At 49.9% G+C, this 24,797-nt stretch overlaps 2 protein-coding genes across 4 annotated transcripts in view; one reads left to right on the forward strand and one right to left on the reverse strand.

Moving 5' to 3' along the window:
- The window catches only part of SLC22A23 (solute carrier family 22 member 23), a 184,851-nt gene extending 173,257 nt beyond the window's left edge, over positions 1-11,594 (forward strand). For both annotated transcript variants that reach the window (XM_058733156.1, XM_058733157.1), the window contains one exon: positions 6,742-11,594. In XM_058733156.1, the coding sequence (XP_058589139.1) occupies positions 6,742-7,099 (358 nt within the window). In that variant the 3' untranslated portion in view covers positions 7,100-11,594. The remainder of the gene's footprint in view (positions 1-6,741) is intronic.
- A 1,508-nt stretch (positions 11,595-13,102) lies between these two features.
- PSMG4 (proteasome assembly chaperone 4) lies at positions 13,103-23,648 on the reverse strand. Of its 2 annotated transcripts, none has more exons than XM_058733160.1 (3): positions 23,379-23,642; positions 16,876-16,951; positions 13,103-13,293 (listed from the first exon to the last, which is right to left on the reverse strand). In XM_058733160.1, exons 1-3 carry the CDS (start codon positions 23,550-23,552, stop codon positions 13,172-13,174), a joined length of 372 nt encoding a protein of 123 aa, XP_058589143.1. In that variant the 5' UTR covers positions 23,553-23,642; the 3' UTR covers positions 13,103-13,171. The 2 variants fall into 2 exon arrangements, with proteins under 2 accessions (XP_058589143.1, XP_058589144.1); XM_058733161.1 differs by having other exon boundaries at positions 13,248-16,570; positions 16,808-16,951; positions 23,379-23,648.
- Positions 23,649-24,797: the final 1,149 nt, after the last annotated feature.

Here is a 24,797-nt window from a genome sequence, read left to right on the forward strand (position 1 = left end):
ATATCTGGAAGATCCTCCCCTCTCCAAAATATTGCTATTCCTTATTTGTGTCCCCTTGTTGGCCCAGTAGCACAATGGTGTGACTATTCCTATAGTACATCCGGTCTCTCTCCCTTGGTGAAAGGCTTTCTTTCTTTCTTTTTTTTTTTTAAATGTCTGTTTATTTTTGAGAAATGGAGAGAAAGAGAAAGCAGGGGAGGGACAAAGAGAGGGGAGACAGAGGATCCAAAGCAGGCTCTGTGCTGACAACAGAGAACCAGATGTGGGGTTCAAACTCACGAACCCACAAACCGTGAGATCATGACCTGAGCCGAAGTTGGATGCTTAGCCAACAGAGCCACCCAGGTGCCTCTGGTGGTGGAAGAGTTTCTAACTGGTGACACATCACAGCCTGGTGAGAGCAGGCTGTCTATTTTCTTCCATAGCTAAGGCTAGGAAATTCCATCACTCACTGAGTGTATTAGTTATCTATTGCTGTGTAACAAATTACCCCCCAGAACTTAGTCGCTTAAAACAGCACAGGCTTGCTGTCTCACAGTTTCCGTGGGCAGGAGTCAGCAAGGCCTAGCTATGTCCTCTGCTTCAGGATCTCCCACAGGCTGCAGTGGACCAGGGTAGGATCAGTCTTCAAGCTCATTCAGTAATGGGTAGATCTCTTAGTCTGTTGGGTCTGCTAGAACAGAATACCACAGACTGAGTGGCTTATAAACAACAGTAATTTATTTCTTACAGTTTTAGAGGCTGGAAGTCCAAGATCAAGGTGTCAGCAGATTTGGTGTTTAGTCTGATTCCTGGTTCATTGATGGCCATCTTCCCCCTGTGTCCTCACATGGGAGAGAGGTGAGGGAGCTCTCTGGGGCCCCTTTTCTAAGGGCACTAATACCATTCATGAGTGTCCCACCCTCATGACCTAATCAGCTCCCAAAGGCCCCCTCCTAATACCATCACAATGGGGGTTAGGAATTGGGGGGTATAGACATTCAGACCATAACAGCAGGATTCAGTTCCTCTCTGGCTATTGGACCAAGAGCCTCAGTTCTCTGCTGGCTGGAGGTCACCTTAGCCTTGCTGCCTGGAGTGTAGCAGCATAATAGCTTGTTTCATCAAAGCCAGCAAGAGAATCTACTAGAAGTAAGTCTTTCATAACCTAATCACAGAAGGAACATCTCATTACCTTTGCCATATTTTACTGGTGAAAAGTTACTGGGTCCAGCTCACACTCAAGGTACAAGGGTATGAATGCTTGGGAGGTGCGAATCATTGGAGCCACTTTAGAAATCTGACTGCCATGCAGAGGGATACCAAACTGAGTTCACCTGGTTCCTGCCCCTGAAAACCACTAATGTCTGTTAGAGACACAGACACAAACACAAAGGAGTCTTTGGGCTCTGTAAGGTGCACCGAGGGGAGGGAGGACGGGGCAGCCGGGCCGGAGCACTTTTTCGGCTTGGTCAGTCTGTGCTCTGGAAACTGCCGGGACTGTGATTTGCAGAGAGACGGTGGCCCGGGAGGAGGGATGTGTGTATCCGAAGGAGAGGCAGGAGGGAGCGAGTGTTCATTCCGAAGGAGCAGGGAGCCTGGGCAGGGGTCCCTGGGAGGAAGAGGGTGGGTGGGTTTGAGGCAGCTTCAAGAGGCGTCCTTTGCAGGGTGTGGGTGGGAGGCCAGGGGGAGAAGGAAGAAGAAGGACCAAAGTGGCACCGGCATCCTCTGCCACCTGTGGGTCTCTCATCCCTGGAGGCTCCAGTGGACCCATGAGAAGGGCTCATGCTGTCTTCATCCCATCAGTTCTTGAACTTGCTCAGCCCCAGCTGGGCCCCTGTGTCAGGCTTCTCCCCAGCACTAGCGGGACAGACACCACCACCCGAGACCAACCCACCAATCTCCCGGTCTTCCCTTCACTTCCTGCTCTGTGTCACTTGTTGAATATTAACGTAGCAAGAAAGAAGTTAGAAATACACCAATATTTCTGCTTTGTGAGGAGAAGGGAGAAGGAGCTTAGACAGCTGGGAATCAAAACAGCCAACGTGTACTCAGCACGTCCTGTCCCAGCAGTAGGGACACAGTGCCCCAGCTTTGCCGATGCATGACTTCTTGTCCCCGTTTCAGATCCTCCCTGATGCTCACAGAGGTGAGGCTGCTCATGACACAGCCAGAATTCTTACCCGGGCCCACCGGCTCCCAACCTGTGCTCTTAAATCAGTGCATCTCCAGCCTGGGGAGCAAGAAAGGTCTGTTCGGCAGCTGCTCTGGCCTGGCCTGTGCGTGTGGGCCAGGCGGCTGCCCGTCCTCACAACCTCTACCTGAACAAACCCCAGTGAGCCTCTCTGTGCCAGGCCGAGGGACCGCAGGGGACGAGACTTGACTCCTTCCAGAGCAACGGATGGGGAGACCATTTCCAGCTGGGGAACCAGCAGAACTGAGCAGAGCAGAGGCGAGAGCCTCACAGAGGGAGTGGGGTCGGGGGAGCCAAGGAGTTCAGGGATTGGGGTGCAGGGCCAGGGGTCGGCCAGAGGCCAGCGAGCATATTCTAGAAAAGTCACTTGTCAGCAGTGAGGAAAGAACCCGAGGGAATAGGAGGAGGACACAAGATGACCCAGACAGGCTGAACTTGGCCATGGGGCTTGGCCATGGGTTGGACAGAAGAGGCTGGGAAAGGGAACAGACTCCCAGGCTCCGGCTCTGTCCTGGGGGCCGTGTGCTTGGTGAGCCGGCAAGCGGTGTCACCCCACCCCCACCTTGGCCTCAGCACAAGGGACATGAGGAAACCCCTCCCGCGTGTGAAGGTACAAGACCGCTGCTCATTTGGGGCTGAGAGAAGGGAAGGGAGAAGTGTCTTCTCTTGTTATGAAACATGACAAAATGGGGAAGGGAGACTCACCCACTGTCCCACCCAAGCACAGGATTGTCATTCTTCTGTTCCATTCTTTGTTAACGTGTTTCTTTACGTTTCTTTTTCTCTTTTTAAAAAAATTTTTTAACATTTATTTATTTTTGAGAAAGAGCGAGATAGAGTGCAAGCAGGGAAGGGGCAGAGAGAGGAGAGGGGGACACAGAATCCGAAGCGGGCTCAGTGCTGACAGCAGACAGCCCAACGTGGGGTTGGAAACCATGAACCCTGAGATCATGACCTGAGCCAAAGTCAGATGCTTAACCAACTATGCCACCCAGGTGCCCCAAAAAGTGTTTCTTTTCTGTGCTCCTTCCTGTCTTGGCTGTAGAGTTCTGATATGTCTGCTTTAAGGTGGCACTTAGGTACAACTGTCAACCTGGAGAGCCCCAAGGCGCGCCTGCCCTCCCTGTTGGAGTCCCCCTTGTTCCTGTCACTCCTGCGCATCCAAGACTGGCCAGCAGGACAGCAGGAGCTCGTCCCACTCACTGTTGACAGCAAAGGCTCCAGGGAGAAGGAACCGGCTGCTCAGCCACCTGAGCCTGAGCAGGGGTGACAGAGAGGGGCAGCCACTGGAAGCTTTGGGGGTTTGTGTCTGCAGGAGGACCCAGTCCCCACAGCTGGAATAATTTGGGGTGTTTTTAACAGCTTTATTGAGGTATAATTTACATACCATATAATCCGTCCATTTTAAATCTAGAATTCAATGATCTTAGTGCAGTCGCCACCATAAACCCAGTTATAGAATATTTCCATCACCTCCAAAAGTTGTCTCCTGGCCCTTTGTAGTCCGTCTCTGTCCCCACTCCCAGCCCCAGACAATCACTCATCTTTCTGTCTTGCAGATTTGCACCCCCCTTGCCTTTTCTGGTATTTCATAAATGGAATCACACAATCAGTATATTTTTGAAACTCACCCATGAGCACCTGTTGCACCTCACCCCCTTTCTTCCTGCCGAATACTGTTCCGTTGTGCATGGCATGCCTTTTTTTGTTTATCCAGTCACCTGTGGACGGACATCGGGATTCTTTCTGGTTTTTGGCTATGATGAATAATGCCGCAGCAAACCTTCGCTTCTAGGTTTTTGGGTGGTCTATGTTTTCATGTCTCATAAGAGTGGAATTGCTGGGTCATACAAAAGTTTATATTTAATTTTTTCACCAACTGCCAAACTTTTCCACAGCCGCCACCCTCCTTCCTCGCAGTAGGGTTTGTGGGTCTCATCCTCTCCTCAGCCTTGCCAACACAGGTTACTCTCTGCCTTTTAGATTCCTGCCGTCCTAGTGCGTGTCGGTGAGGCGGTGTCTCATTGGGGTGGGGATATCCATGTCTCTAATGGCCAGGGATACCATACACCTGCTTGTGGGCTCCAGGTGTTTTATAGTTTGTACAGTTTCTCTGGAGAAATGTCTGTTCAGATCTGTGCCTCATTTATTACATTGGGTGTCTTCACACTGACGGTTCTTTATATATTCTGGATACAAGTCCTTTATCAGACATGCTCAGTAACCATGTTGTCCCAGGCCATGGCTTCCATTTTCATTTTCTTGAGAGTGTCTCTTGAAGGGCAGAAGTTTTTTATTGTGATGAAGTCCTATTGATCATTTTCTCTTCTAGATCCTGCTTCTGATTTCACATGTAATCTTTGCCGCATCTAAGATCACAACAAGCTTCCCTTATATTTTCTTCTTAAAATTGTTGTAGGGTTGGGGCACCTGGGTGGCTCAGTCGGTTAAGCATCCGACCTCAGCTCAGGTCGTGATCTCACAGCTCGTGGGTTCAAGCCCTGCATCAGGCTCTGTGCTGACAGCTCAGAGCCTGGATCCTGCTTCCAATTCTGTGTCTCCCTCTCTCTCTGACCCTCCTCTGCTCATACTGTCTATCTCTGTCTCAAAAATAAACATTAAAAAAAAGTGTTCTAGGGTTAGCGCTTATACTCGAGTCCTCAAATCCATTCTTTGTTAACTTTTATGCGTGATATTACATAAACGCCCAACTTGGTTCTTTTGCATGTGGATTTCCAGTTGTCCCAGAACCATTGTTGAAAAGACTCTCCTTTCTCCATTGAATTTGCCTCTGTCAAAAATCGGTTGACTGTAAATGTAAGAGTTTTTTCTTCTGAACTCTCAGTTGTTCCATTGATCTATCGACACACCAATAAATACCACACTGCCTTTATTACTAGAGCTTTATCCTAAGTCCTAAAATTGGGAAGGTAAGCCCTTGAATTTTGTTACGTTTCAAAATCATTTTGGTTCTTCTGGGTCCTTTACATTCCCATATAAATCTTGGGATCAGATTATCTTTTTCTGGAAAAAAAAAAGTCATCTGGGAAGTTGATAGGGGTTGTGTTGCATCTATACATTCCTTCTAAGATGGAAGAATTGCCATCTTGACAGTATTGAGTCCTCCAAACCATGAACATGGAATGTCTCTTCATTTATTATATATTTTTAATCTTTTCTCAGCAATGATTTATAGATTTCGGTATACAAGTATTGCAATTTTTTTGTTTTTATTTCTAAGTATTTATTCTTTTGATGTTGCTATAACTGGAATTTTCTTAATTTCATTTTCAGCTTCTTTGTTGCTAGCGTGTAGACGTACAGTTGACTTTCGCACATTGGTTTTGTGTCTCATCCCCTTGTAGGTCAGTACTTTTGTGAGTTAGAGCCACCTGTAGTGCCAACCAAGAGAATCAGAGGCTCCTCCGAGAGCCTGCTGCAGGGGCCTTCTGCCCAAGCACATCCAAGAATAAAGGTCACTTTACTAAAAGGTGGTGCATAAGCTCTTAAGCAACTCCAGTGAAAGTTCTTCCTTAAAACAACTGAAATCCACATCCCTGTACCCTCTGCCCACTGGTCTGGGTCTGCTCTCTGAGACGACCCCTTCCTTGAGACAAGACTGCATCCATCAGGCCCCTTCATTGTAGCTCCAGTGCAGAGACCAGACAGCCCTCCCTGGCCTATTCATTGCAGGGCCCAGTGGGGCCACGACTTCCTGTCACCTGAATGTCATGGTCCCCTTTACTGCAGCCCGGCCCTGCACTGCTTTCTCGGTGGCCACATGATACCTTATCCCCCAAAATATGCTTTTATGTCAAAGGAGAGATGTTGGAGCTTTGACGGATTTTAATGTTGCATATCTACTAATCTCTCTAGAACTTTTGGTAGGTTCCCTCAAATGGCAGAGGAACGGAGATAAATGGCACTCGCTCTAGGCTTACATTTAGGACTTTCTGAGTTCAGTGCTGCTGTGAATTTCTCTCAATCACAGTGTAAGTTTCCTGGTACAGTAGCTCCCCAAGCTGGGAATGATGGTACGGTGTGCAACAATAAATAACGACTCACGGTGAGAAAAAGTATTGTCCTTCAAAGTATCTCCCAGTCTCTCTAGTTATGGCCAGAGAAAATCTGTTAGTGCTGGTATGTCTATATTACTCTCTTTACCCTCTGTTAATCCACCCCCACCCCTACTCCCCAGTTTCTAAATGAAGAGCAAACCTTGGGAAAGACCATAATTTAATAATACTTTGTTTTTCATTGCATATCATTTATGGCAAGTGGTACTGGTTTTCCATTTACATAGTGTTGTGAAATTGCCTTTCAAAATAAAGGAAAACAACTTGTGCTGGTGAGAAAAAGTATTCTCTGGGGTGGTACAAAGCCGGCCAAGGCGAAGGTGGTTTGGGATAGCCATCATGTGGGATACACTGGGGTGGTGCCATGAACTTGCTCCGTGATCCTGCCCAAGCGTGTCCCCTCCCTCCCCCACCCCCCACAGAGTTGCCATGCCCTTCCATGGCGGGGTGTGACTGTGGACACTGACCGTGTGTGCTCGTGCCGTCCTGCAGGTGCGGCGGGCTGGGGCTGGTGCTGGCCAGCGCGGGCTTCGGCATGCTGACGGCGCCCATCATCGATCTGCACAACCAGAAAGGCTACTTCCTGCACCACATCATTTTTGCCTGCTGCACGCTCATCTGCATCATCTGCATCCTCCTGCTGCCTGAGAGCAGGAACCAGAGCCTGCCCGAGAACATCTCCAATGGGGAGCACTACACACGGCAGCCGCTCCTGCCGCACAAGAAGGGGGAGCAGCCCCTCCTGCTCACCAACGCGGAGCTCAAGGACTACTCTGGCCTCCACGATGCGGCCACCGCGGGGGATGGGCTGCCGGAGAATGCCACGGCCAACGGCATGAAGTCCATGTAGCTCTCAGCATGGCCTTCCCTGAAGGGGGGCGCTGCGGGCTCCAAGGCTTTGGGGCTGTTTGGGCACAGGTTTACAGACCAGCGACCGAACACGTGGCTGGGGGCAGGGAAACCCTAATTCTCCTGCTGATGCCACAGATGATAAGACTGTCAACTGGTGTGGGGAAACTCTGTCTTTCCAAGACTCTGAGGACCGTGTTTGAAGAAGCAGACTCTTTGGAAATAACCCTTTGGACTTTCTTTTCTGCCATGAAATGTTTGTATTTATTTTGGTCATTTTTACAAGAAGCACTTTATTCCCTTTTCCTCTGATCTCGAAACGGAACCACCTCCTTCGGAAGAGGGACATGGCCACCAAGGAGGACGCTGTAGGCAACCAGCGCAGCGGTCCTGGAGGTTACACACCATCCTTGCCCAGCACCCCACAGAGGAGCCAGGGGTCGCTCCCTCTGGGCCCGCTCCCCCCAAGGCCGCCTGCCTGTGTGCAGACTGACCGGTCGTGGAGCATCTCCATGACCACATTGTAGACAGAGTGAAATGTAAATGATTAGGTTTTTGCTAGAGAGTCTGTGTATGGTTTTTAAAGGGTTTTTGTGTGTGTGTGTTTGTGAGGTAAGAGCTTCTGTTCCATGTGTTGGGGGAAAGCAGCTCCCAGATGTCATTAAAACCAGCTTAGTCTTTCCTTCAGGATCATCCTTTCGTACTTGACGCTGGAAGGTGTCTGGGGAAAAGTTTGGACATTTCACCAGAAATCCTAAACAATGAGTGGTACTACGGCCACAGTTCGCTGACGCAGGCTTGCCTGGCCGAGCTCATGACGAGCAACGGTGTGGAGACGTGAGACATGTTAACATGATCAGGAATCCTTCCCGGGTTTGGCTCCACCAGGAAAGCGCCCCGTTCACACTCAGCTTCTTGGCCAGTGCAACTTGAAAACATGGCTACTCTCTGAACTGAAAACCACTAGGGACATAACTGAAACAGACGCCTGAGGCAAACCCACAGGAGCGAGGGGTGCTCTCCCAGACACAGCCCGTCACCCACATCTTGAGCACACACCACCGCATAGAGATCACCAGCCCGGACGACTGTCAGCTCTCACTGACCTCACGCTGAGAGACTGCGAAGCCTGTGGGAGCCGCTGCCCCCTCCAGCCTGCCTTTGCCTGCTTCCTGCTTCCTGTCACTTCCGTCAGCACAGAGGGGGGCTTAGGGCGAGGAGTGGGAATCTCACAGGTGAGTCCACCTGACCTCCAGCCTCTTTAAAGCATCAAGACCAGTGGAGAGAAAGCAATAACTCACCAAAGTTCAACACCCATCCCCGATAGCCAAGGGTTTTCATTGTGTTCCTCATTTTTGTCCCAGACAGTGAAGGCTTCTTCCTGCCTTTCCAGGTCAGGCTTTCTCCGCCTGTCTGGGGGTACTTCAGAGGAACCTTGGAGGGCCTCTTCAAGGACACCCAGGGGGCCACTAAGAAACAACACTGGCGCAGGCAGGCACTGCCTTGTAGCAACGCAGGCACCCGATTTTTTGGACAGCCTGGGTTCTTTCTAGAATTGTCCACCTCTGCACTCTGTGACATATGTCTTTGCTGTGAGCTGTGTTCTTCCAGGGAACTTGTGGCCTCGAGTCTGTGACGCAACTAGGTGACTTCCAGCTGACAGCTGCTAGAACTCAAAAGGGCCAGAAAAGAGATTGCTATAACTTCCCCTTCTCCCTTTCCAGCTTTCCACCTGGCCTATTCTCAGTCCACCCACCTCTCTCCTCCAAAACTGCTAGACCCCAGTAGGAGCCCTCGGATGTGATAAAAACATTGCCGGGGAGGTGAGCAGACTTGCAGGCATGCGTGATTCCAGGGAGTCAACTGCACTGTGTCTGACTCATCACTAGTGCCTGGGGTGTCCAGCCTGCCTGCAAAGGAGGCCACCTGGGAAGCAGGCTGCCTGGGAAGGAAAGCCATCTGGGAAGGAGGCTGCCTGGGAAGGAGGCCATCTGGGAAGGAAGGCCACCTGGATGGAGGCCGCCTGGGATGGAGGCCGCCTGGGAAGGAGGCCACCTGGGAAGAAGGCTGCCTGGGAAGGAGGCCGCCTGGGAAGGAGGCCATCTGGGAAGGAAGGCCACCTGGGAAGGAAGCCACCTGGGAAGGAGGGCCTCCTGGGAAGGAAGGGCGCCTAGCAGTCTCTCCCCATTTCTACCTGCTCTGAGCCCAGCTCACCCAGGCCTTCCTTCATGTCGGTTAAGTCACTTTTGTTCCATGTTTCAATGTTAGTCTGCATTCACCTTAATTTAAAAAGAACTTTCTTTACATCTGTGCAGCCTTCACGTGCCAAACTTGTGACATACCTTTTGCCTTTTTTAGAGTACTTGCTACAAAGCCACCTGGCAGCAAGACCCATTAAGTCCAGGCAGCAGTCAGGCCACAGGGCAGCTGGGGAGGCAGGAAGGAGCCAGTGAGGTCCCTGGGGCTGCTCCTGGCCGGGTACATGTCTGCATCCCTCACCCCAGCCCTGGGACACCTTGCAGTGCTGGGACAGCCCCCTTGCTGTCCTGCAGGACTCGAGCGTGTTCTCTTGCTGGTCACGTAGACCTTCTGTAAGAAATGTACTGAAGCTGTCATGTGCTGCCAGTAATCTCTATCCAGGAAGGCAGAGGTGAGGCACAGCACAAAGTCCTGTTCCTTGGTCTCTGAGCTCCATCTGACGTGACAACTACAAAAACTAGTCCAGCAGAGACAGCACTGTCGCTTCAGCGATCGGGACTAACTCATCATCCACTAGAAGAGAAGCTAGCATGAGGACTGGGCTCTTGGGACCAAAGTCTGGCAGATGTGAAGGAGGCTGTCTTGCCAACAATCAGTGAGGTCTCAGCAAAGAGGTCCCACAGCTCTTCTCTCCCAGCAGCCTCAGGGTCGGGCTGAGCTCCTGTCCTGTTGCTGGTTCAGCTTAGGGATTTCTGAAGCTCTTGAGGAATGCCTTTACGAAACGGAGCCAAAGCAGAAAAGCTTCCGTGTGGGCTGAGCACTGGGAAATCCCGTACCAAGTGAGCAAGGCAGCAGGGGCCCCACCGGAGCCTGATCCATCTCTGCATGGGTGGGGGCTGAGGCCACCAGCTCCCTGGCACCTGTCAGTAGTGTTTGGACTCCTCGGTCCTGTTTCCTTCGTCGTTAGTGAGGAAACACTTCTCAGGCACCTGCTATTCAAGTCCGCCCTCCCCACCACCCCCACCCCCCACTGCCCGGGGAGACATCCCAAGGTACGTGCTCCAGCTCTCCTCCTCCTCTGCCACCCACTCGTGCATCCCGCTATCCTATCAGGGAGCTGTGATCCCCTTTCAATAAAAGTTATGCACAAATGTGAACACTTGAGACAGGGCTGGATATTTCATTTTGTTCTTTTCCAGAAGTCAACAAGAACACCACATGCACTAAATATTAGCACCAAGACAAATAGGAAACAGTTTTAAATGCTTTGTTTTCTAAAAGAGTATAATCACTTTCAACTAGGGAAAAGGGGCTGGTAAGTTAGTTTCGCCACAGAACAGAAAGAGAGCAAAAATAAACCTCGTAAAGGAAGTAATTGCACTCAAACATTACCACTTCCTAGAGCCAAACAAGAAATGACTGAAGTGCCATTAAATGAATCGTGTGACCATCGCATCGCCCAGCCCCTAGGTGGCGCGCAGGTGCACGCACATGCTGGGGGAGCCCACACTTCAACTCTTTTAAAGGACACCTCACTTTAATGTATTGTGTGTTTTGGAAAAGCAGTACAGTGTGTTATGTCTAGTGGGGAATACTTCCCTCTGTCCTTCCTGCAACCCCAACATTTGAGGTTTCTCTGTAAGAACCGTGTTACTGTACATGTCGACCGGGATTACTCTGGAGGTGCTCATTCATAGCACAAGCCTAAATCGGGTTCTGAACTGTCGTTCAAAGCTAAACGTCTGCATGATGTCACATCTGTTGTACCTTTGGGGAAAATTTGTATGTAAATGTACAGAAATAAAAATGTTGCCCCATTAACAAATTTCCACTGGAATGTCTTCCCTACCTCATCTGATGGTATCCAATGAAGGGCATTTCACAACCATTGACTACAAAGTAATAAAAACTCTGTTTATGCAGCTCTCACTGTCCCTACTTCAGCGCCTCTGTAAACCGAGTCTTTCACCCTGAGGGGACAGCGGGTGGCCTCTTACCTCGCTTGCAGGGTCCTAGTCTTAAAAGGCAGGCAGAGGCAGAGATTGGAGTAAACACAAACTGTTCACTTAGTGATATTCTCAAACCACCTGAGAAACGGGAGCCATCAGGAAATTGGAGAGTTCTTTTCTCTTGTGTGTCGATGTCCTATTCTGTGGCCTGACAGTCCCTAGAGAGGTCAAGAAATGACTCTCTTACACTGTGATTCTGGGAGGAAAGACTGATAACCCAAAGCTCTCTTTAATGTAGTATTTTTTAACAAGAAAACACTATTTCTTTAATAAAGTATTTATACCAAACTCTTCTCTCCATATCCCTGATTTTGTGTTACTTACTCTTCTTAGAGAGGGGCCCACTGTGCTTGCAACCTACCATGTGGCCGAGGCCTTCGACATTAGCACAGGAAGTCTTCAAAGGAGGCAGGTGTCTTAAACCCCAGATCAGCTCCTCTCAAGTGCCTTTATGTCCTGGCCAGAGTGTACCCACCCCTGGTTGCCTACTAGCTCAGTACGAGACTTTTGCCACTGCATGAAACATGTTACAGGGCCCTCAACTATCTGCCTCTAGCAACAAAAGGGGTCCACATGGACCCTGAAGATTAGAAAATCCTTTGCCAGGGGTCCTCAACCCTGCCTCTGCAGAGCAACATTGTGGGGAGCTTTCCAACTCCACCAAAACCTGGGCCGCAGGCCATCTGAACCTCTGGGGAAAGGTCAGGCGTGGGCAATCTGTGAAGGCCACCCCCAGGAATTCAGATGTGAAGCTGGGGTTAGGAGCCACTGACCCATGAAATACTGGCTTTTAGAAAAGAGTGTGAAAGAAAATGTGTAGTGTGGGAAACTAGAAAGTCCGGAATCCACTACATGTGGCAGGCAGGAAAGGGCTACAGATCGAAGGTAGCCAAAGCAGGTTCTTAGGACTTGGGAGAAAAGAAAGTGATAGCAAGAAAAGCAAGGAGGAACTAAAGCATTTGGATCCATAAAAATGAAGTGGATAAATACAATAACTGACATCTGAATTGTGAGGGCACTCACAGAGTCTGCAAAACATGTAGGTGTACTTAATCCTAACAACAACCCAGTCAAGGCAGAGATTATTCTTGAGTTACAGGTGAGGAAACAGGGCCCAGAGAAGTTAGAACTTCACCCAGTCCATAAATCCAGTGAGCAGTGTGAGGCAGGACTGGACCCAGGCCCAAGGGAGAACACGGCAGGAGGAGCCATGCTGGGAAAAGGCTCAGCCAGAATGGGACAGGAAGAACATAACGTGAAGCACAAAGACTTATTACCTTAATTCTAATTGGGAATGTACACAGCAGGGTCATAACTAATTTACCTCCTTCCTTTATTATCAGTTCCAACAAAATCCCTTTTTATTTTATTTAAAAAAAATTTTTTTTAACATTTATTCATTTTTGAGAGATGGAAAGAGACAGAGCATGAGTGGGGGAGGGGCAGAGAGAGAGAGGGAGATACAGAATCCAAAGCAAGCTCCAGGCTCTCAGCTGTCAGCACAGAGCCTGATGTGGGGCTCGATCCCACGGACCGTGAGATCATGACCTGAGCCGAAGTTGGACACTTAACCAACTGAGCCACCCAGGCGCCCCAAAATCCCATTTTTTACCCCAGCTCCCTAGTACTGAGCAGTCACAAGGGGAACCCCACCTGCCCATTTTGCTTTTCTCCTCCCCCAAGCTGATCAATTGTAGCCTTTGGCCCAGAAGCTGGTGAGGGGAAGAAGGAAAGTTAGGAAGATTAACCCTTTAAAAACAAAACGTCAACACATACATGAACCTAATGACAAACAGTGAAATTCAATCCATTTATTTAAATGTACATTGTACATAAGTTACAAATCCTCACTTCTGCCACTCTGCCTAGAACTTTTCCGGAAAAGCCTCCATTTCTTCCTTGATCCTGTTTTCTACGAGTAATGCGAAGTTACTGTCCGTATTTTGAAGGTTATAGCTGACAAACACTTGTTTGTTGGTCTTCCTGGCTAAAAAGAGAAAACATTGGCACAGACGTGACTGAAAAGCCTAGAGGCTGTGTGCGCCTCACACCTACCTCACAGCAGAGAGATGCCTGGGACAAGACAGCGAGGTCTCAGGGAGAGAAGGTGGATCTAATCTGTAATGCTCTTCCCCAGCAACGGCCACAAATGCAGACTACAGTCATTGAGACCCCCTCCTGCTCTCTGCCTCAGTGGTTCTCCAAGCATGACCCCACCTCAGCAGCAGCACCTGAGAGCTTGTTAGAGCTGCAGATTCTCAGGCCCCCATCCTGGAAGCCGGGGGTGAGGCCAGCAACCTGCTTCACAAGCCCTCCAGGGGATCCAAGCGCTAATCCACTATTCTACTTAAAAAGTTGGTTTGTTTTTTTGTGGGTTTTTTCACTTTTTTAAAATACAGATAATACCAAAGTATTTAAAATACTTAATTTCTCCTTCAGTACCACCCTCTCTACCAATTCCAGTCTTTTCCCAGGGATAATCCTGGGGCTACATTTCTGTACATTTATATAACACACACTTACATGCACATATTGTGTGCATATACACACAAATGTAGGACTTTCAATTTGATGTTGAAGAGACATTTTGACCCTTTCTACAGAACCAACAGTTGGGGTGTACTGCTCCAACTACAAAAATCAAGCACAGTCACATGCCCAGAATCAGAAAGACCTATCCTGACGGCAATTCAGGCAGTAAGCCTAAACCAGTTAAATATCAACCACACCAGTGATGACGCCTCCTCACGCAACCTGGCCTCACCACACACACAGGGCAAGTGCAAACTCCTACTCCCCACAGAGACACCCACCCGCCCTCCGCCAGCCCACAGACATCAGATGACCATGCCAGCCCTGTCATCAAAGGTGAAAACACGGTGAGGTGAGGTGAGGTGAGGTGAGGTGAGGTGAGGTGAGGTTGGCATCTGTCAAGTCACAGCCCACTCGGCCTACTCTTGTTCGGTGGCAGGAAATTCCTTGTCCCCAGAAGGGGGGGTGGGCAATCACTCTACTTGCTCAGACAGGCTCTTACAGGGAGCAAAACTATCTGCCTGCACTGTTCACCCAGCAGACCCAGCTGTGCCCTCTGTGCTGCACAGAATAAGGGCGATCCCATGCACACCAAAGCCCTCCAATGCTTCTGGGGTTACTCTGAACCCACTAGATCTTCTCTTTTTCTACTTCCTTTCATCCTCCATATAAGATACCGTTCCAGGGAGCGCCTGGGTGGCTCAGTCAGTTAAGCGTCCAACTTCGGCTCAGGTCATGACCTCACAGTTTGTGAGTTCAAGCCCCATGTTGGGCTCCACACTGACAGCTCAGAGCCTGGAGCCTGCTTCAGATTCTGTCTCCCTCTCTCTCTCTCTGCCCCTCTCCGCTCATGCTGTGTCTCTCTCAAAAATAAACGTTAAAAAAAGTTAAAAAAAACAAAAAACAAAAAAAGATACTGTTTCAGGATGCTTCTCTCTTCTCATTACCCCTCTACACAAGCAATGTATTTTCAACTGCAGGGTCCAGACCTAAGCTCGAGATGACCAGAACAGGGAAGGGCAGTGCTGGACAGCCCCCTGGTGCCCCCAGCACCAGTGCATCACCAGACCCAGCCACATCATACCACTGACTTTTCCAGATTTTTCTGTGTGCCTGTCCTTGCTGGGACTCAAGACTCAGGACTGCCAGGTTTTGCTGATAACAAGGCAGGAGGGACCCTTCGTTAATATCTGAGTTTAATAATAAGTTGGTGAGGACTTATTTTGTCTATGTTCTGTCACAATTTATACAGATTATTATAAATTGATGGAAACCACATAGGAAAAATATTTTTTAAAATTTGCACAAAACTAAAAAAAAATAATAGTTTGTTGCATACAAACTGCTCCTAGGCTTTCATCTCAAGGGTACCCTTGGGCCCATCTTACTTTATTGGCATAAACAATTTATTCGTGGCACAGCAAACAAGCCCCCGCCATCCTCTACCAGAATCCGTCTCCCACACTGGGGTGATCCTATAAACATGAACACTCTCCCACGTCTTCATCTGACCAGGCAGGGCTTGCAGTGGTCTATTTGATATTACGTGTGTCAGCCCTTCGACGCCGGTAAACACACAGTGATGCACATAGAAGCCAAGGGGCATCTTGTCAACTAACTTCACGTGGTTCAGAAAAAAATAGTATCAACACAGGGAATGAGAGCAACTGGGAATCTAGGTGAAGGCTAAGCAGAAATTCCCGGTATCTTTGGGGCAAATTTTCTGTAAATGTAAAATTATTTCCTAATAACAAGTTACCAGAACTTACTAGTTTGGTTACTAGCGCACACTAATTACTAGCCAGGTTTCTCTAAAAAGGTACAGATGTTCCTAAAATGCCACAGCTGCCCTCGTGGTCGGCCCTCCTCACACACAGAACTCAGAGTGGCAAGTCTAGAATGACCAGTCCTCACCCTGCCCCCTCCTCCCCCACCCCCCCCTCCAGTGTGTGGCTGTGCTTCACCCAGTTGCCTCCCTGAGTGACCAGCATGTAAACTCCCACTAAGCAGGGATAGGTCGATAGAAATGCCAGTGCCACTAAACCAGAAGCTTCTTAAAGTCAGGACCCAGACCTCAGCCACCGTACACCCCAGCACCAGGACATGGGGCCCCATAATGGGCTCTGGAACCAAACTGACAGGGAGCACTGGTGAACACAATGCCCGAGGAGGAGACAGAGGTTGCCCGGCTGTCCCATGTCTCCAGGTGCCCTGGGAGACGTGGCGACTGAGCACCGGCAGAGGGCAGAACACATACCATCCTTACCCCAACTACCTGGATATTTCCAGAAAGTATGTGTTTGGGGCCCAGGAGAGGGTGGCGCTTTTAACCTCTCGTTCTTGCTCACCACCCTCCACGCCACACTCAGGTCAGGCCAGCCTCCCCTCTTGCGAGCTCTGAACAAGGACAATCCCTCCTGTGCATTGCTGGCAGGCGGCTGCCCAGGGTCTCCTGAGTCACCAGGCGGCTACCCGGAGCCACTGCCTGATAGGTACTGTGGGCACCACTCACACTCTCCTCCCACGAGGAGGTCATGTGTTTACAGGAGGGAACTGAATCACCTTGTCATTCATCAGCTTGCACAGCAGCCAAGGCATGACGTGGGAGGCCCTTAAGAACATGCTGGCCCTGAGACAGTGGTCATGGTCAAGGGCATGGACAAGCCCTCCTTAAAGAAGACATCTGTGCTCATCTCTCAATACAAGGATTCTTTCCTTCTAAAGTCACCGGCCTCTGGGGCGCCTGGGTGGCGCAGTCGGTTAAGCGTCCGACTTCAGCCAGGTCACGATCTCGCGGTCCGTGAGTTCGAGCCCCGCGTCAGGCTCTGGGCTGATGGCTCAGAGCCTGGAGCCTGTTTCCGATTCTGTGTCTCCCTCTCTCTCTGCCCCTCCCCCGTTCATGCTCTGTCTCTCTCTGTCCCAAAAATAAATAAAAAAATAATAATAATAAAAAAAATAAAGTCACCGGCCTCATGGTTCCATTAAACAGCGAGGTCCCCACCCAGCTGCTCCTGCAGCACCAGCCGTGGGCACGTACCTAAGCGCTGGGCAAGGCCAGAGGAGGTCGTATCAGAAGTGTCTCCGAGGAGGGAGGTAGACACAGGGATGGAATCCTAAAAAGAAACAAAGAAAATAATGCTGCTTCTCCATCGGCCAAACTTCTGTAGCTTCTGATTCATCCTTCCTGGCAGTGGCAGGTTCTGGTAGGTTAGACACTTTTACCAAGAGGAGGAAGGTCTGGCATCTGTGTCAACAGCCAGGTCGGTTGACCCTCTACTGTATGTGATGTCACAGAGCTAGGACAGACGAAGAGCAGTCACCTGAAGCTGGCATCACAGTGCTGTTAATAAGCTATAAGACTTACTTTACACAAAAGGCTTGTTTTAGGGTTGGAAGCCCCAAAGCATGCTGAAGGGCAACATTACCACCAAGAGATCATTAAGGGAGCAGAGGAAAGCTCGTCACAGAGTCTGGGTGCCACTGCTACCAGGTCCCTCTCGCCCGCAAGTCAGGCATCAACGGAGAAGGCAGGACGCCAATCTCCTCATCCAGACCTGTAAGAGAGCACACAGCTCCATGCCCCTGAAGGGGTCTACGCTCTTCAAGGTCAACAAGGGCCCTATGAGTTTGCAAAAGGACATCAGTCATCAGGGTCCAAATAATGAATAAAGGAACATCAGATTATGTTTGGCCAATCCTCATTTCAGATAAGAAGCAATAAAACTAAAGATAAATAAATGTGGCCCTTCTGAAATTTAGAAGAAATGTTACTTCCAATTACTTTGGGGTTTTGTTTATTTGTTTATTTTGAGAGAGAGAGAGAGAGAGAGAAAGTGGGAGGGAGGGAGGGAGGGAAGGAGAGAGGGAGAGAGGGAGAGAGGGGGAGAGAGAGAGAGGGGGAGAGAGAGAGAGAAAGTGGGAGGGAGGAAAGGAGAGAGGGAGAGAGGGAGAGAGGGGGAGAGAGAGAGGGGGGGAGAGAGAGAGAGAGAGAGAGAGGAGAGGGAGAGAGGGGGAGGGAGAGGGAGAGAGGGGGAGGGAGGGAGGGAGAGAGAGAGAGAGAGAGAGAGAGAGAGAGAGAGAGAATCCCAAGCAGGCTCCACACTGTCAGCCCAAAGTTCAATGAGGGGCTCAAACTCACAAACCAGGAGATCATGACCTGAGCCGAAATCAAGAGTCAAACGCTTAACTGACTGAGCCACCCAGGCGCCCCATTCAATTACTTTTGGAAGTAACTCCCCTTACCATTAAAATTCCTACCTAGCTTAGGAGAAAAAAAATCACTAACTTATAATATGGTCAAACTTACTTCTATCAAAATATTAGACTTCTAAAAGAAACAGCCTCGGTACAGAGGCAAGATTTTTAGAAGAATAAGCTTCTGCCACCAAAGGCTCTGGGGTTGGTGCCCATCCCCCCACACTGTCCAGGTAGAGACAGGTGAACTGAACAAACACCTGCTGTGTGCCAGATACTGTGAGTAAAGCATGGATCAGAGACTGCTCTTGGTCTCCTAGGGGTTCAAAGTCACTTCAAAAGGAGAGAGAACTTGTTCGGGTCTATAAGAGATGATCAAAAAACACAGGGTAAGAACAAAAGCATTTACTGCAAGGTTTTTTGTTGAAAAGATAACAAAAACATGATCTTAATGAATATGCTGTTTACAAAGTTCAAGTTCAACATTCAGCTCTATGCTAATAGTATCTAAACTCTAGAAAATCTACCTTAACAAGGTGGTCATTTCCCACCAAAAACAAAACTAAAAACTCCATATTGTTACCCTTAGTACTTCGTTATTTCCAAAATCATACTGCACCCAACTGGTCTCCCAGGCACACATATAGGCCTAGACAGTTTTACTGTGGATGGGGCACCAAGTGGGCCCAACACATGCTAAATTACCTGAGCAAATAGGGCCCATGTCCCCTTTTCCCTGGTCTCAGGCCAGCCTCCATCATGTTGGGGGAATCTGTATCACCCTTGTTCTAAAGCCTCTCATGGTGCCACAAACAGACCACATGGGGCCAGCTGGAAGAAAAGCAGGGCATGTGATTTTGTTCTAGATGGTCTTGTCTTGCGTGTGGGGGTAGAGGGGAAAGGGAGGAGGGAGGAGACATCACAGAACCTTTGGTGCCATCCTCCATGCATGGGCCAACAACCTTTTCCTAGGAAGGGCCAAAGGGTAAATCGTTTAGGTTTTTGTTGTTGTTGCTGCTTTTTTAAATGTTTCTATTTATTTTTGACAGTGAGAGAAACAAAGCACGAGTGGGGGAGGGGCAGAGAGAGAGGGAGACAGAATCTGAAGCAGGTTCCAGGCTCTGAGCTGTCAGCACAGGGCCCGATGCGGGGCTAGAACTCATAAACCACGAGATCATGACCTGAGCTGAAGTCTGACGCTTTACCGACTGAGCCACCCAGGCGCCCCTAAATCATTTAGTTTTTTATGGAGAAGGTCCAGTTGTAACTGTTTCATGCTGCTATCAAATTACAAAAGCTCTGATAGACATTACTGAATGGATGGGCAGATCTATGTTCCAATAAAACTTTGTTACAAAAGTAGACTGGCAGCAGGCCAGCCTGTAGGTCCTGGTTTGCCAAGCCCTATTCCACAGGAATCTTGTGTTTCCTGCTGTAAGCTATGGTCTACACTTCTCTCCGGTTGGCTGGGTGCTCTGTTCCTGAAGGACAATGTATAGGTACACAAGGTGGCCAATAAGTGGGGAATGAACTTCTGACAGGTCTGGTAACTGAGACTGGCCCCTTTTCCTTTTCCTACCTGATCTTCATGGAATGTGAGTTTCCATTTGAGAAAATACACCCTTCTAGGAACTATGACTACCAAATGGTCAGACTGCCAAACTGCACCAAAGCAGCCCACAGGAGGAATCCTGAAATTGATTCAAGGAAGCAATGCCTGGTTTTACTAATGAGCAGTCCTGAGCCCCATGTGATCCACAGCCTAACCCACTGTCTATGACTATAGCCTTAGGACTATGAAAGAAGGAGGTTCCAGGGCACCACAAGCTCCAAACACACCACCATATCCATCACCCTGTACCCCTGCAGACCCTCTACCTCTCCCCTCCAATGAAAGAAGACATGGAACTGCCACCTGCCCAAAGGCCCCGCTGCGGGTACCCACCAGAAAAGAAATCAAAGAAAACCCACCCAGGAAAAGAACAGCAAGAAGGGAAAGGGCAGAAGAAGGACACTGTGTGAAGACATCCAGAGGTCCCATTCAGAGGCTGTCTCCTTCCCGAAGCCTTGCCCAGGTCCTGCCTGATGGCTCTCTCCTCTGATTGCCCACCACCCCAAGGGCCCCTTATAGATTACAATCCTTACAGTCTGCCAGGCTGCAGGTTACTACTGGTAGCCCTCCCTAGCAAACCCAGAGTTCCTCCAGGGGGGCCTCATTGTTTCATTCAGCAATGATTTAATGAGCAGCTTGCCAGGCTACTCCTAAACCAGACAAACCTCACCTCCATCATGGATACTGAAAATAAACTGCAGAGGAAGCAATACTGGGGCATGCCCATGTACTAAAGCAGGGAGGAAGGCAGTAGCAGGGGAGCTCTACCAGGTAGCAGAGCCTAAAGGGTTACTGTAAAGTCTCTGACCTGTACTCTGAGGTTACCTCTTGAAAGGTCTGCAGCAGAAGGATGACAGTATCTGATTGCCGTCTGCTGCCCTGCAGGCAACTAGCCACATGGCAGTGTTGTGGGCTGAACTGTGTCCTCCAAAAAGAAAAGTCCACATCCTAACCCTTAGCACTTGTGAATGTGACTTTACTGGAAATAGAGTCTTTGCAGAGATGTAAGTTAAGATGAGGTCATAATGGAATAGGGTGGACCCTTAATCTATTATGACTGGGATCTTTACAAGAAAACACACAGAGAAACACACAGAGAAGATGGCCAGTGACACCACAGGCAGAGATCTGAGTGAGGAAGCCACAAGCCAAGGAATGCCAGGATTGCCCCCAACACCAGAAGATGGGAGAGGTATGGGAAGATTTCTCCCTATGAGCCACCAGAAGGAACCAGCCCTGCTGACACCTTGACTTTGGACTTCAGGCCTCCAGAACTGTGAGGGAATAGATCTTGGTTGATTTAAGCCCCCCAGTTTGTGGCACTTTGTCACAGCAGCTCTAAGAAATGAACACAAACAGCAAAGGGGGAATCAGGCTAGGAGGAAAGGAGATGCTGCGGGCTTCACCAAGGGCAGGCTGGAAAGGAGGTGAGAGGTGTGTAAGCAACCTTTTAGGCAACCAACTTGAACAATGGAAACCTGAGTAAGATAGAAGGGCCCACAGTGCCCTCCAACCCCTTGGCTGAATACAAACAGGCCCATTAGGTGACCCACCTCAAAATATCCTTAAGTCCTAGCTGACCAATGGGTGGGTTACTTATACTTGGGCACAGGTGTTGGAAAAGTAAATAAAGTATGCCAAAGATGGCCAAAGGGGCTAAAACAAACTCTGGTCTCTAGCTTAGAGACCCCTCCTCCAGGTTCTTCTTCCTTTGCTGTGTGCACGAAAACCCCCACAGATATGGAAGCTGGCGGCTATAAATTACCCTCCTCACTTGCATTCTGAGCTCAGACCTTTGGAGAAACAGTCTCCTCTGAGAACACTGGTATGAAATAATTATCTCCAATCCACAAAGATCTCCTAGTGCCGCTTGGTTTTTCCGCCAGGGTTCCAGCCTGGTTCCCTAACACAGGTACCAAAAAAGGAAAATTCCATTAGAACCCACACCCCCTTAACTACAGCCCCTCACCACTGCCTCCAGGCAGTCTCTCCCTTGCTGTCCTTGCCCCAGCTCCCTTGCGGTGTATTCAATAAACTTCTACCTCCTTTGTTCTGCCTTGGGTGAATTCTTTCACTGACCCAGCCAGGCCAACAGGGTGGTTGGATTCCCCCCTATGTGTTGATGGACGGCAATGCCTACAGATTCACTGACACTCAGCCATGGGGAGAGTGGGAGAGTAATCAAGGTTCGAATGGAGTTTCCACAACAACAGATGGGCTGGCTGTGAAAGAAGCAGGTCTGAGGGAAGAGGTTAAGGGTTAGGTCTTAACTTTTCTAAAGAAAACATCCAGATAGCCAACAGGCACATGAAAAGATGCTCAACGTCACTCCTCATCAGGGAAATACAAATCAAAACCACACTCAGATACCACCTCACACTGGTCAGAGAGGCTAAAATGAACAAAACAGGAGACTATAGATGCTGGAGAGGATGTGGAGAAATAGGAACTCTCTTGCACTGTTGGTGGGAATGCAAACTGGTGCAGCCGCTCTGGAAAACAGTGTGGAGGTTCCGCAAAAAATTAAAAATAGAGCTACCCTATGACCCAGCAATAGCACTGCTAGGAATTTACCCAAGGAATACAGGAGTGCTGATGCACAGCAGCACTTTCAACAATACCCAAATTATGGAAAGAACCTAAATGTCTATCAACTGACGAATGGATAAAGATGTGGTTTATATATACAACAGAATACTACTTGGCAATGAGAAAGAATGAAATCTGGCCACTTGTAGCAACATGGATGGAACTGGAGAGTGTTACAAGGGAAATAAGTCAGGCAGAGAAAGACAGATACCCTATGTTTTCACTCATATGTGGATCCTGGGAAACTCAACAGAAGACCAAGGGGGAGAAGAAGGAGGGGAAAAAAGTTACAGAGAGGAAAGGAGGCAAACCTTGAGAGACTCTTTTAAATACTGAGAATAAACTGAGGGTTGATGGGGACTGGGGGTAAGTGGGTGATGGGCATTGAGGAGGGCACCTGTTGGGATGAGCACTGGGTATTGCATGGAAACCAATTTGACAATGAATTTCATATTTTAAAAAAAGCAGCACCTTAGAAGTAGGGGGCGGGGGGCGGGGAGGAAGGAGTTGGATCTTAAAATAAGTCTAGTGTGAGATGCCTATCAGAGTTTCAGGTGGAGACACAGGAGTCCGAGGTCTGTACTGGAAACAAAGAAAATTAGGTGTGTTCAATACAGAGATGGCAGGAAAACTAAAAGGTGGATACCATCCTCCGGGAGGGGGAGTGTGACCAGACAGAAGTCCCACGACAAAGCCCTGAACATTCCAACTACTGAGCGGGGCTCGAGGAGCCAGCAGAGGGGCGCCCGCCTTAAAGATAGAGGAGGAAGGGATCGGCGGGGATCGCCTGGGGGCCCACGCCCGGCCGACGGCATTCGGCTCCCCACGGATGGTGCAGGCCAGAACCCCGGTTCCTTAAGACATCACAGGAAGAGTTCCGGAGAGCCCCGAGGCCCCCTGGGCCCAGGAAAGACTGAGGGCACAAGTAGGGAACCACAACCCCCACTATTCCGGGCGGGCACCAGGCGCGTGCCTGGACCCTCAGTCACGTGCCTGGACCCTCAGTCACGTGCCTGGACCCTCAGTCACCTTGCCTCCCAGCCCCCGCCCCCATACCCGCCCGACCCCTCGCACCTCAACCTTCCACGCCGGCCGGCATTCCCAGTCCTTCCCCCAGCCTCCGCCCCCTCCCGACCCGCACTCACGTAGCGGTTGCACATGGCCACCGCGAGGTTGCGCAGGTGAGGCGTGGCCCCCACCCACAGGAAGAGCGAGTCCGTCAGCCGCATGACGTGGAAGTGGACGAGCTGCTCCCACAGCCTCGCGCTGAAGTTGTGCAGGGAGACGTCCCCGCCAGCGGCGGCCGGCGGCCCGTCCATGCCGCCCGGCGGGCCCACGCCCGCAAACGCCGAGACTCCGGTCCCGCTGCCGTCGTCGGCCGGGCCAGACCCAAGCAAGCGAGCGACGAGAGGTCGAGCGCGCTTTCCCTTTCGGTCCAGGGGAGAAGGCGGGGCTAGCCCGGGACGTAGGCGGGGCCGGGAGTGGGCGGGGGCGGGCGGCTAGAAAACGCCGAGTAGGCCGGGCCCTGGCTGCGCTGTTCCCCCGGCCTCTCCCGGCGCCCGGGTCTAGTGAAAACCCGCGGTCCTCAGCAGCAGGGGCTGGGCCGGTGTCCGGCGGTGACCTTAGGGAGTCCGCGGGCGCCTGGCAAAACCCGCTCTTGCTTGTTCCTTCCCTCCTTCACCCCAATTAGTGTTCGATGAGTAGCATTCAAGGGCTGGAGCTAGCTGCCTCGTCTTCCCAAGTCCTGACTCACAGCCCTTCGGAGACAACCACTTTTAAATTAGTGCCTTAAGCGCTTATAGCGCAGCCGCCTCCCCTCACACCGTCTTAGGTTTGGTTTACCAAAATCCTCCTCCCCTAGCAGCCCTGTACCTTCAGGGAAGCCTTGAATGCAGCTAGGCTTTGAGAAAGGCAACAATATTGGGAGAAAGCCTCTAAAAGTTGAGTCAACTAAATTGGCAGGAGGCTGGGCTGGAACTCTTGATTGAACTCAGACCCCCTGAGGTTTGTAGTCTTGGGCAAGCCTGGGCCTTGGGGTGACCTTTTAACCTTTCTGAGACTCAGCTTCCTCGTAGGCAAAACGAAAATAAGAATAGGTAACTTTCAGAGGAGTAGAAAGCATGAGTCTCTATGTAGGAAGCACCATCAATGGTGGCCATTATAACGCCTGCTAAAGAACCCGTTAATTGGACATTGCAGAGTTGAAATAAGGAAGCCTGCAATATAAGAGAATGTTTATGGTAAAAGCAAGCAGCACCCATTTTGTCAGATTCTGTTACAACAGGCTCTTGGGTTTTACATCAAAACTATCAGAGTCCAGGGGTGCCTGGGTGGCTCAGTTGGTTGGGTGTCCGACTTCAGCTCAGGTCACGATCTTGCCGCCAGTGAGTTCGATCCCCGCCTCGGGCTCTGTGCTGACAGCTCAGAGCCTGGAGCCTGTTTCGGATTCTGGGTCTCCCTCTCTCTCTGACCCACCCCGTTCATGCTCTATCTCTCTCTGTCTCAAAAATAAATAAATGTTAAAAAAAAAAATTAAAAATAAAAAAAAATAAAACTATCAGAGT

The sequence above is a fragment of the Neofelis nebulosa genome, chromosome 6, assembly GCF_028018385.1.
Source record: "Neofelis nebulosa isolate mNeoNeb1 chromosome 6, mNeoNeb1.pri, whole genome shotgun sequence".
NCBI classification, from domain to species: domain Eukaryota; kingdom Metazoa; phylum Chordata; class Mammalia; order Carnivora; family Felidae; genus Neofelis; species Neofelis nebulosa.